Source organism: Heteronotia binoei, chromosome 3, assembly GCF_032191835.1.
Source record: "Heteronotia binoei isolate CCM8104 ecotype False Entrance Well chromosome 3, APGP_CSIRO_Hbin_v1, whole genome shotgun sequence".
NCBI classification, from domain to species: domain Eukaryota; kingdom Metazoa; phylum Chordata; class Lepidosauria; order Squamata; family Gekkonidae; genus Heteronotia; species Heteronotia binoei.
Window position 1 is genome coordinate 41,118,394 of NC_083225.1, and position 13,092 is coordinate 41,131,485.

At 41.4% G+C, this 13,092-nt stretch overlaps 1 protein-coding gene across 1 annotated transcript in view; it reads left to right on the top strand.

The window, feature by feature from the left end:
• PCCA (propionyl-CoA carboxylase subunit alpha) overlaps nt 1-13,092 on the top strand; it is a 336,154-nt gene that overhangs the window by 187,787 nt on the left and 135,275 nt on the right. Inside the window, exon 19 of the mRNA XM_060233665.1 lies at nt 6,612-6,714. Within this exon, the coding sequence (XP_060089648.1) occupies nt 6,612-6,714 (103 nt within the window). The remainder of the gene's footprint in view (nt 1-6,611; nt 6,715-13,092) is intronic.

Sequence of the window (13,092 nt, forward strand, 5' to 3'; positions counted from 1 at the left end):
TCTCTCAGTTCTCTGATAGCCTTCACATCTAATATTGGTTGTATAGACAAATGTTTTGTAACTCTCTTCAACTTGGCCATCATACTGTCCCTCATTCCACTCCTCCATTGTAACTGGTTCCTTCATAATTTTTCTTTCTCATAGAGTAATTTATAGTAGGGTTGCCAATCTCCACAGCGGCCCCGTGGTGCAGAGTGGTAAAGCAGCAGTACTGCAGTACTGTGGTCTGAACTCTCTGTTCACGACCTGAGTTTGATTCCGACGAATTCAGGTAGCCGGGCCAAGGTTGACTCAGCCTTCCATCCTTCCGAGGTTGGTAAAATGAGTACCCAGGTTGCTGGGGGCAAAGTGTAAAAGACTGGGGAAGGCAATGGCAAACCACCCCGTAAAAAGTCTGCCATGAAAACATTGTGAAAGCAACGTCACCTCAGAGTCCGAAATGACTGGTCTTACACATGGGACCTTTCCTTTCCTTTCCTTTCCTTTCCTTTCCTTTCCTTTCCTTTCCTTTCCTTTCCTTTCCTTTCCTTTCCTTTCCTTTCCTTTCCTTTCCTTTCCTTTCCTTTCCTTTCCTTTCCTTTCCTTTCCTTTCCTTTCCTTTCCTTTCCTTTCCTGCCAATCTCCAGTTGCGTAAAGGGAGAGAGGTCACTTGTAGGATAAGGACAGCACAACTGAAGTTATAGTGACCAAATAACTAAGAATGTATTGAAACAAAATCTTACAAATATGTTCAATAGAAGACTAAGTGGCAATAACATTTAAGGCATTTAAAAGGCATGTGGTCCCTTTAAGTAAGATGGCCAGAACTCACTTCGGAGTTCAATCATGCTTGTCACACCCTTGCTCCTGGCTCCACCCCCAAAGTCCCCAGATGTTTCTTGAGTTGGACCTGGCAACCCTAGAGTGTAGTAGAATTTCAAGCCATAGCCAACATGGCAACCCCATGGGGTTTTAAAAGCAAAAAAGGAGCAGAGGTAGTTTGCCATTGCCTGCCGTTGTGTAGCGGCCCTGGACTTCCTTGGTGGTATCCCATTCTTCCACCTTAAGCACTAACTCTGTCAGTCTTCCTCCTCCAAAACAAAGATTTTCTTTTTCCTTGTATCCCTTTCTTCCACTACAGCAGCATCATCCACCCTTGATTACTACCTCTATGGAACACTGGCTTGTGTTTAAAGACTTGAAAAGAATGTTAATGGATCATTTCTTTTATATCAGGATTACTACATGCATGCATATCGTACTCTCTTTAACAGTTTCGGTGGTAACAAACAAAACCATAGGCTTTTTCTGTTAATGGCAGGCATGAATTGCAAGCAAGGGAAGAGCCAATGTTGTATTTTCTAAAGCTTATGGCATATGGAGAACTTTGGATATGTTAAAGTCCTGTACAGTATGAATGTTTAGTGAGGTTAACTAGATCTAGAACATTATGTTCTTAATTTTATTTGATGCACCTTACATCTGAACTCACAAGTGATTTCTTTTACAAAAATAAGTACAAATACTACCAAAGAAATGGGAATTCTGACTGTAGCCATGGAAGCATCTATGGATATTTATAGGAGTAAGAATTATGGCTACTCCATCTTTCTTTGAATGGGCATCTGATTTATTCGATTTAGAAGTAAAACAATGTGTTGGCTACATGTTACCCCTGTATCATACACCTTAACAGTGACATCATAGTAGGCCCATACCAGGTGATTACTTTCTGTTGGCCTTTAGTTGTTATGCTAATCATTCACCACTTGTAAAGTGTCATACACAGTAAGTATTATGGGGATTGTGGTCTAAAAAGCATTTTAATAGTGTTTGCTAAACGTAGAAAACGTAAAGTTTAATATCTTGAAATATATTTATTGATTTGATTTATATCCCGCCCTCCCCGCCAAAGCAGGCTCAGGGCGGCTCACAGCAACAAAATAAAGCAATCAATTTAAAAATAGCATGACATTAGTATGACAATTTAAAAATCAATAATTAAAACTATCTGGTGCTGATATCATTTGTACTTGTTTCACTTCCGATGGCTGCAGTATTCTTACATTTGCTCCCACAGTACGATAACTCTAGATCAGTTAAAGGCTAGCCGGAAGAGTGTGGTTTTACAGGCCTTGCAGAACTGGGTGAGGTCCCACAAGGCCCTCATGTCCTCTGGTAGCTGGTTCCACCAGTAGGGGGCTGCTACCAAGAAGGCCCTCTCTCTGGTAGATTGTAGTCTAGCCTTCCTCAGTCTAGGGATCACTAGTAGGTTTTGAGATCCAGATCTAAGTGCTCTCTGGGGAACGTGTGGGGAGAGACGGTCCCTAAGGTAAGCAGGTGCTTGGCCATATAGGGCTTTAAAGGTAATGACCAGCACCTTCTAGCAAATCCAATATACTACTGGCAGCTAGTGCAGTTCCTGCAGGCTCAGCTGTATGTGCTTCCACCTGGGAAGCCCCAATAGCAGCCTGGCCACTGCGTTCTGCACTAGCTGGAGTTTCCGGGTTCAAGACAAGGGCAGCCCCAAGTAGAGGGCATTACAGTAGTCCAGCCTCAAGGTGACAGTTGCATGGATCACAGTTGCCATGTCGTCGCGCTCAAGGAAGGAGGCCAACTGTCTCACCCACCTAAGATGAAAGAATGTGGATTTAGCAGTGCCTGCTATCTGGGCCTCTATTGTCAAGGCAGGCTCCGGCGGCACTCCCAAGCTTCTGACCTTGTGTGCCATTGTCAGTGGCTCACCATCAAAAGCTGGTAAGGGGATTTCCCTGCCCAGACCACCACGACTCAGGCAAAGGACCTCTGCCTTCATCAGATTCAGCTAACTTAGAGAGATAATCTTCCTCAAATTTGTTCTGGTATGTGCCTCTTCATGTCTGTTACTTGGGTTGGATCCAGTGACTCTCTTTTGCTAAGGGAGAAGCCTCATTCTGGAAAAATAACATTTCTCATTGTACTTAATGCTTGTAAAAGAAACAAATCACTTTTTTTTTAGGATGTATGGCATGTTAACAAACATTCCTTGCCTTGTGATATTTGTGGAAATATATTCAAATTAGTGACTTTATTGGTGGTGCTTTTCATTTGCCTAACTTTCTTTGCCTAACATGTATGCGCAGGCATATCAGTGCAGTTGTTTTATATATCCAAACTGTATGGTAGTTGTAGACCACCATGCTGGTATGATAGAGAAAAAAATATATATATATCCTTCTACCAAAGCAGTAAACACTGATTGAAGTCGGTTGAACTAGAACTCAGAATGAAATGCAAAAAATGAAAAACATAACTGTTCTGTACTCTACAGCTATAGAATGATAATAGTCCATAAACATGTGAAAATAAGATAGGCTGATGGCAAACCAAATAGAGCATAGATAAGTGGGTGTAAGTGTAGAGATTGGAGGAGGCATTTGCTGCCCCAAAGAAGACGCAACAGCCTTGCGCTGTCAGTTGCAAGCTGCACACAAAGGCCCACTGAGCAGATATTTCTTCAAAGTGCACTTCCTCAGAAGTTTGCTAGGAAACAAAAGGCTTCTGAGAGTGAAGGAAAGTAGGCTGTTTATTCTCTCAAAATCCAATAGTGCTGAATCCCCTCCCCCCCCCCTCAAAAATCGTCCTCTGTGAAATAATTACTTGCTCCTGTGCAGTGAAAAACTCAGTAGGTTGCTGGTCCATCCTTCCATCTCAGTATAATTTTAGAACATAATTCTGGCAACAAGGAACCAATAAAAGTAAATTAAGTCAGCTAAGCACTATGTGGGTCTAGTTTGAGGACAATTTCATGACTTGCACCCTCTGAGGAAACACCTTCGCTCACGCACTCACTCTTTCAAGTAAGTTTCTAGCGCTTTGGCAAACATTGGGGGATCTTCATATAGCATTTTATTTGATCCATGCGAGCTCTGTACTGCTTACTCTGGCTGGCTTTACAGGTTCTCAGGCAGGGATATTTTCCAGTTACCTGAGATTCTTTGAAAAATGCCTGAGGATGAAACCTTGGCTGTTCCAGATGCAGAGCATGTGCTCTGCCATTGAGGCATCAGCTTTTCCTTCATTGTTTCACACAAACAGTATAATGCAGATTCAACACAGTTTCAAATTTGATTTCACATCAGTTTGGGAACATAAGAATTGGACCTTACTTATTACTTCAATAGTTATTCATTTTTACAAATTGCTGACCTAGTCTAAACTTAGAAAGCTGCCACTCATCAGGCAGTGAAGCTGTGGTCAATTCCCGTTAAACATTATTGTCTCACATTTGTATGATATGGCTGTGGGCAAGCCTGCCCATCTCTTATTTGGTGTTAATATCTATCTAATAGATTATGTACACTGAAAAACTTGAATGTTCTTCTGCTAAAGACCAAAGAGAGCTCTCGATAGCATTTTTTCTTTATCAGCTTTTATCATTTTTAATTCAGCTTTTCCTTTTCAACAAGGAAATGCTATATTAGGAGATTATTTGAAGTATATAAAGAGGAGGAGACAAATAGATTTCTGTCATAATGAAATCACTAAGCATATGTTCAGTGATAACAGGGGCATGCGACCACAGGGGAAGAACTCAAGGAGAAAAGTGGGCCAATTATGGTAATGAACAGGTAGCCAACTGAAAAGGAAGAGAGGAGGGAGCACAGGGTAACCATGTGAAATTATGATGAGCGCAGTAAGCAGCTGGCACAGCCTAACTATTGTCAAATGTCTGAAACATCACAGCAGAATACAGTTTAAGGACAATCTGAAAGGACAAACCAGTTAGTCTGAGCATTTCTGCAGGGAGTTGATGAAAAGTATAAAGGTTGCATTGGGAAACCATCATCGTCTGAAAATATTGACTTAGACAAACCACATCATTACTGGTTTCTATGGTGGTCTGCTCTTCACTAGTCATCTTCCATTTGCTAGCTTTTCATAAAGATGTTCAGAGACCATTCCTGTGCTTTGACATTTTCAGAACAGGACTCTTAAACCTGTTTTAGCAATATGCTGCAGTAATAGAACAAGGTTTGAGTCCAGTGGCACCTTTAAGACCAACAAAGTTTAATTCTGGGTAGGAAGAAAGTGTCCTTTGAAACAGGCATTGGAAAGTATTTCTTCCCTGCCCTCCCACCAATATGCTAAGACCAAAATTCTACATTTTTTGTCTTCCTATTGCTGCTTTTATCAATAACACAAAAGCAATTAATGTTCAAGCATGTTAAGAGATGCTCTCAGTAAGGATATGATTACATACTTCTCTGGACTCCCTCCAGTGCTAGAAGGCTTATTAATTGTTTTGTAATATTCCATCTTTTTATTGGCATGTTCAGGGTAGCTAGCAAAACTAACATTGGAAAAAAAGATAATACTGTACAAACTGCAACAAATCTAGCGTTATTATATGGAACTTTATTCATGATTGACACTTACAATAATTGGATTTGGCTACTATTCCTTAAAGATCTTTCAGTGGCAGCAGTGATAGTAGAAAAAGGAATGATGGATTTTTACATAATATTCAAGGCCAGTTTATGGTTGGGAGGAGATGGCGTATATTAAACCCTCTTCTCTTTGCAAATTATTGGTGTGAATATAACATTACCATGAAATCTGGGATCTAAAATGAAAGTTTGATATTCAAGACCAGTTTATGGTTGGGAGGAGATGGCATGTATTAAACCCTTCCTTTTTTGCAGATTATTGGTGTGAATTTAAAATTGCCATGAAATTTGGGATTTAAATGAAAGTTTGAGCAGGCTATTCTTGAAGTGATAGGAAAATGTACAGTCAAGGGTACATGTGTCTCTGGATTGGAACCAATACAAGGAGTTTTGCTTATGAAAGGGGCAAAAGGGAGCAATTTTGCCTTCTTCCCATTCCTCACTGCAGCCTCCTGACTTGCATTGCTACTACTTAGACACCAGCTCCGGGTTGGGAAATATCTGGAGATTTTGAGAAGTGGATACTGAGGATGGCAGGATTTAGAGAGGAAAGCATAATACCATAGTGTCCACCTTCCAAAACAACCATTTTCTTCAGGTGAATTGATCTCTGCCACTTGGAGATCAGTTGTAATATTGGGTGATGTTCAGCCACCTGGAGGTTGGCTACCACTGTGACTCCATGCCCCTCCCACCTTTGGAAAAAACTTTCCTAGGTGCAGAAAAGACTGCGGGAAGGCCAATGAAAACCTGTAAGATCTGAGACTGTCAGCACCTTCCATTGACAGATTGCTGGATTTAACACAATAGCTCTGAATTTTCATAAAACCAGAGCCAAGTGGCTCTAATGGAAACTGTAAGAATATCTTGACAAACATTGCAAATGCTTTGAAAATCCCTTAGCCTAAAAATGGTCAGCAGACTGTAACAGAGTCCAAAATACATTACAGTGAAGCTTTGGGAGGTCCACTTCAGAGACCTGTCTGTCTGGAGAGCTCAGTGTGGCTTGAAGGTTGTGGCCTCAAAATGTTGATATTGATGTTTTATGTAATGATTTTGTTGTAAGTGGTGGTGGTGGGATAATAAATGTGTTTTTAAATCTTTGGTATTGGTTAAATAAAAAAAAACTGTGATAAAACATAACCTTTCAGCAATAAAAATTAAAATAGGACCCCCCCTCTTTTTTCCCCCTTGATGATATAGAGTGTCTGTAATTAAACCTGATGCAAGTAACTGGGAGCTGTCAGTCCAACTGGGAGACACAACTCACTCAGTTATAGCTTCATGTCAAGGGTCAACATTCTTGGTAAGTGTTTGCTCAGCATGCACAAACTCTTAATCAGTGTCGATATTCTTGATTTTGGTCCAAATGTAAGAGAGAATTAACAGTGAGCCTTATCAAAGTAACAACTTATTGTACATATGCATTTCCTAAGAACAATAAAAATCTCAATACACTTTGATTGCCCATTAAAATCTTCTAAGAACTGATGTCATAGCAGTATCAAACCATAAAATTAGTTCATATACAGAACCTGAATGTATTTTGATCTCTGGGTTTCATCAGTTGCTTATCTGCATGTGTATGCACATTATGTTGTGAGCCGCCCTGAGCCTGCCCCGGCGGGGAGGGCGGGATAGAAATAAAAAATTATTATTATTATTATTATTATTATTATTATTATTATATCTATGACTATTCAAGTAAAATTAAATTTTTAGAACACATTTTGGAAACTGCATAAGCCTTTGAAGTAAACTATGGACTTATTTTATAATGATATGCACATTGCTGTGCTGTGATGTTTACTGTTTTCAGGTGTAAATAAAATACACATGATATGGCTCATTGTTGATCCTAATTCTGAGGTTTTAGGCATCTTTTTAAGTAGAATACTGTTTTGGTGGGAGACTTCTTTAATTTGATTGTGTGTATACGTGTATGCACATTTGTGCATGTATGTGCAAGCATATATAGGTATATGTGTGTATATATACACACATATAAGTATGAATATTTGCATATACATAGTTATAGTAAGTATCCCTATAATAAATTTGTGGATAGGGTACACTAGATAGGGGAGGTTATAGAAAAGACTATCTGGCAGAATCTGCTTAGGGAGAGTAATATGGGTTACATTTGTGAAGTGACTAGCTAGAAGAAATACGTAGTGGATTAAAGTTATGCACCTCCTATGACTGAATGTTCCTTTCCTTGTTAGGGTGGCTCACAGTATAAAACCACAAAAGGCAATTAAAATCCATACATATTATAAAATTACACATTCAATAATTAAAATAGAATAATTTGGTGCTAGTCTCTTTGATGTTATATAATTTCAATGGCGACAGTATTTCTGCAATTTCCCTACAATACAAGGCTCAGTGTCAGTTGAAAGCCAACTGGAAGAGAGTGGTTTTACAGGCCTTGTGGAACTGGGCAAGGTTCCGCAAGACCCTCACTTCCTCTGGTAGTTTATTCCACCAGAAGGGGGCTGCAGTCGAGAAGGCCCGCTCTCTAGTGGTCTTTAATTTGGCCTCCTTCAGCCCAGGGATCGCTAATAGATTTTGAAATCCAGATCTAAGTACCCTTTGGGGAACGTGTGGGGAGAGACAGTCCCTAAGGTAGGCAGGTTCTAGGTCATACAGGGCTTTAAAGGTGATAACCAGCAGCTTGTAGCGAATCTGGTATACTATTGGCAGCCAATGCAGTTCCCGCAGTCCTGGCTGTATGTGCTCCCACCTGGGAAGCCCCAATAGCAGCCTGGGCACCGCGTTCTGCACTAGCTGTAGTTTCTGGATTTGAGACAGGGGCAGCTTCAAGCAGAGGGCATTACAGTAGTCCAATTTCGAGGTGACCATTGCATGGATCACTGTTGCCAGGTCACCATGTTCAAGGAAGGGGACCAGCTCCCTCAACCGTCTAAGATGGAAAAATGTGGATTTAGCAGTGGCTGCTATGTGGGCCTCCATTGTCAAGGCAGGCTCCAACAGCACCCCCAAGCTTCTGACCTTGTGCGCCATTGTTAGTGGCGCACCATCAAATGCTGGTAAGGGGATTTCCCTGCCCAGACTGCCGCGACTCAGGCAAAGGACCTCTGTCTTCCTTGGATTCAGCTTTAAGTGACTCAGCCTAAGCCATTCTGCCACAGCTTGCTATGCCAGGTCCAGATTTTCTGGGACACAGCCAGGCCGGCCGTCCATCAGCAGATAGAGCTGTGTGTCATCAGCGTACTGGTGGCAGCCCTACCCTTACCTCCGGGAAATCTGAGCAAGGGGGCACATGTAGATGTTGAACAACATCGGGGAGAGTACCGCCTCCTGAGGCACCGCACTCCACAATTAAGTTCGTGCCTCCAGGACGACTCTCCCCCAATTGCCACCCTTTGTCCCCGACCATCTAGGAAGAGCAAAGCCATTGCAAGGCCAACCTCGGAATCCGTGTCGGAGAGGCGGCTGGTCAGCAACCGATGGTTGACCGTATCGAACGCAGCCGATAGGTCTAACAACATCAGTACCACCAAGCTGCCTCAGTCCAGATGCTGCTGGATAGGACTTGAAGAGGAGGAGGAGATTGGATTCAGATCCCACTCTTCACTCAGAATCTCAGAGTATCTTACAATTTCTTTTCCCTTCCCTTCCCTATAACAGACGCTCTGTGAAGTAGAGTGGGGCTGAGAGAGCTCTTTTGAGAACTGCTCTTTTGAGAATAGCTCTGAGAGAACTTGTGACTGACCCAAGGTCACACCAGCAGCTGTATGTGGCGAATTAGAGTCTACGCTCTTAACCACTACACCAAACTAGCTCAGTAACAAAGTGTCTCAGCAATGTTTTTTTTCCCTCTTAGTGTGTGCTACAGTGAGCTCCTTGAAGGGAGGGTGGAGTAAAATGGATATAATATATGTGATATGGTATCAAGAGGGACCCTCTTGCATCTTGGGGGAATACCTTCTATTTGATCTATGAGGCAGGGTCAAAACTTGCCGATTGATTCAAAGAATGGGATACTTCCTCATCACACCATTTTTGCCTGTTATATAAGAAACCAAAAAGTTTGCTGGGAAGGAGTGGGGATGATTTCTTTCTGTTAGAACTGTGTGCTTTCTTTCTCTTCAAAGCTAATGGGAACAACTCAAGAAACTTGGCTGTGTCTGCTTGGGTCTCTTTTTCCAATTTTTTTTGGCGGGGTCTCTTGGGTTTCTTTTTTCCTATTTATTTTTGGAGGGCTGTTCATTTATCCAGGGTTTTTTTTTTTTGTAGAAAAAGTCCAACAGGAATTTATTTGTATATTAGGCCACAACCCCTGACATCACCGGAAGTGACATCACCCGTTCAGTAGGTTACTTTCCACATATTGACACAGAACAGTACAGTGCCATCAGCTGCATTTCGTAGATTTGTGTTCTCACATAGCTCAGTAAGAGACTTTGTTTAACCCCCTTCCCACCCCCCCCACTACCCAAAAAACAAAAACAGCTGAAGAGCCATGTGCAGCATAGTGGGCAGGGAAGGCCCAGCTTCTCCTGGGAGAGGCACTTGTGGGCAGCTCTGTATCTCTCTCTCTCTTTGGAAGCCTGCTGGAGGCAGCAGAGAGGACAGAGCACACGGTCTAGGAGTGTGTAGCTGCCTAGTTCCTTCCCTCTGCTGGAGACCTTATTTTGAGCTGGAGCCCTAGCCAAGCCAGCCAGAACTGTGCTCCTGCTCAAAAAAATAAAAACAACCCCCCCTCCCATCTTTACCTAATGCATTATTGTATTGGTCTCCACATATCTGCATATCTGAAAAAAAGATATCTGAAAAAAGTAGTTGGATGGTAAGTCTTGATGGGGTAATCCACAACATTCAACTAATTCTAGCTCCATTTATCGGTCGGCATTCCAGCTTGTTTCCAAGGAGCAAATATGTTTGAGACCCAGCTTGGTGTTTCTAGAGAGAATATTGCAGGAACCAATGCCCCCGGATGCCTTCAAAGAAAGGCAGTCTACCAGCATGATCTTACAGTGGTCATCTCTCACACCAGCGCTCTCCTGTGATGCTTTGCAGATCAAAATAATGGTACATTTATAGTAAGACAAATAACAGGATAGAAAAAACTGTAGAAGCATTAACACTGTTCAGTCTACGTATTGTAGCCTAGAATTGCACAAGGTTCCTTTGATCAAGTTATCCACCACATAATTTTTCTGTCACAAAGAAGAAGAATGCTGAGTGAGGAACAAAAGAGTGAAAAATTAACAATGGTGCTTGCTTTCTATAGCTGCATCCTGCCCTCTTTCAATATTTATTGGGTTTATGTTCCTTTCTGCTGTGAATATCTCCGAATTGGGAAGCTAGAAAGCATGCTCATTTTGGTATCCCCCTGATGTTAAAAGTCTCAGGGATAAAAGGGATAGAGATGTTTAGCTCCATGTATCCTACTTCCGACGGTTTGAATGTCAAACGTTTTTAGCTTAGAATTCAGGCTGCTTTTTACTAGTGGTGGTGTCTTTTCATGCTGCCTACAAGCTCACCAGGTGTGTTCCAGAGTGGAAAGAAGAAGCTGCCATTTCTCCAATGAGATGCCTTTTCACTAAGCTTTAACTTGCTGTTTGGCTTGAGAACCAAAATAAGCTTGAAAGAACAGTACACAACTATTTTGGAAGCAGTTTGAAGTTTAGCTTTAGGGTAAATGTGGTAGAAAAAGTTCTGTGTACTGTCTTGCCTTGCATGTGATCATTCAGTGTGTATTCTAAGCAACCACTTTATCATTTATCATCTTAATATTTTTTTTCACAAGTTACGAGTGAAAATTGGCTAAAATGCTTTGCAAGTTTCACTCCGCATCAATATTTATAGCATTGTGAAATATTTTCTGTTGAATCAGCTTAGTGTTCTTCCTCATCTTTCATGCTTTCCATTTTGTTTTGGAAACTTTGGTCCCTTGTGCATTATGATGATGACCCTTTTTTGACTAGGATACATTCCAACCTTATCTATTGTTTTTCTCTCTCTTTAAAAACGAATGGAAATCTAACTTAACCTTCATGTAGGTCCCTCTGTTCACATTATGGGGGATGCATATGAATGCAGGGAGTGGGGTTTCAGAGAGCTATATGGAAAGCAACAGTTGTACGTGCACAAACCTCAACAGTACAACATCCCTGAAAAGGAAGACAGTACTAATCAATGCTGCTATCTGATTGCTTCCCTTGTATTTGAATGAATGGCACTCCCCCCAGCCCCCACTCCCTAAAAAACATGGGTGAGAAGAAGCAATATATGTGGAAGGGTTAGCATACTATACAAGTGATGTTTGGTACTGCTGAAGAAGGCTGTGTTTTGAATACTGTGTGCTACCACAAAATTACAGAAATCAGAAAGGTATAGAACAGGCAACTATAACTACCAAGGGGATAGAGTATCTTACCAGCATGAAAACAGCAACACATTTTCGGCTTTTTAGCCTAGAAAAAAAGGCAATTAACATGGTATATGGTGCAGGTTTATAAAGTATTTTGCCGTTCCCCCCCCCCCCCACCCGCCAAGTTCTGGATCACTCCAAAAGTTGCCCTGTCTTAGTTTTACCTGACAGAAAAGCTTCATGCAGTGCACGATCTACTTATAGTACTCTGTGCCACCTAGGTAGTGATGGCTGCATGCTTAGAATGCTTTTAAAAGGTGATGGTTTTGGAAGAGTGGGATTTCTGCTTCCCCGTGCTGTGTCTGCTATGAGTTATTTTCTCTGGCATTATCTGGCATGATACAATGAGTCTGGTGATTTTGCATGCTCTGATGGCTCTAGAGTTCTTTACCTCTATAGAGGTAAGGCTATTTCAGGAAAGAGAGAAACTGGTAGAAACTTTTGAAATTTATCAGGCTCCTCTTGCATTGAATTGTGTCTGGTCACATGTTGCTTTATTGTTCATTTGCAAAGTAAGATACTTTTAAAGGATTTTTTAAAAGGCATTTTCCATCACCGTGGTGCAAGCAAAATGTGGCATGTGACAAATGATACAAAGAACCATGTGGACATCAAGCCCAAATGGTTACAATACAATATGCATTTTAGAAAGTTATCAGATCTACCATTTAGTGAAGTACTTCTATGTATTCTCATTCTGATGTATCTAAGCTGATTTACAGACTATACTATAATGTCAGTAAACTTGAAAATGTAGTGGTCCTCTTTAACTATCACCTCATTTCTATAGAAACCTCTGCTATCTGATACAGACGGTAGAAAAATTATACTGCCTCTGTATTAAAGAAAGTAGCTCAAAAAACATTCGCAGTCAGTGCAGGTTTCCATTTCATCAGTGGTGTTTATTCCCAACTTCGTTTTTAGCTTAGTGTTTCAAGTTAGAGAGCTCCTGCAAGTGGTGAGGATATAATGCACAGAGCGACTGGAAGAAAAAGAATCAGGATTCAGCCCTACATATGTGGAGTTTGTTGCCTGGGCCAGAAGACTAGATGATGCCACAGTAATAGGCATTAGGACATCTAGGGGGAAAAAATAGGAAAGGAAAGGTCCCCTGTGCAAGCACCAGTCATTTCCGACTCTGGGGTGACGTTGCTTTCACAACGTTTTCATGGCAGACTTTTTACGGGGTGGTTTGCCATTGCCTTCCCCAGTCTTTTACACTTTCCCCCCAGCAAGCTGAGTACTCATTTTACCAACCTCGGAAGGATGGAAGGCTGAGTC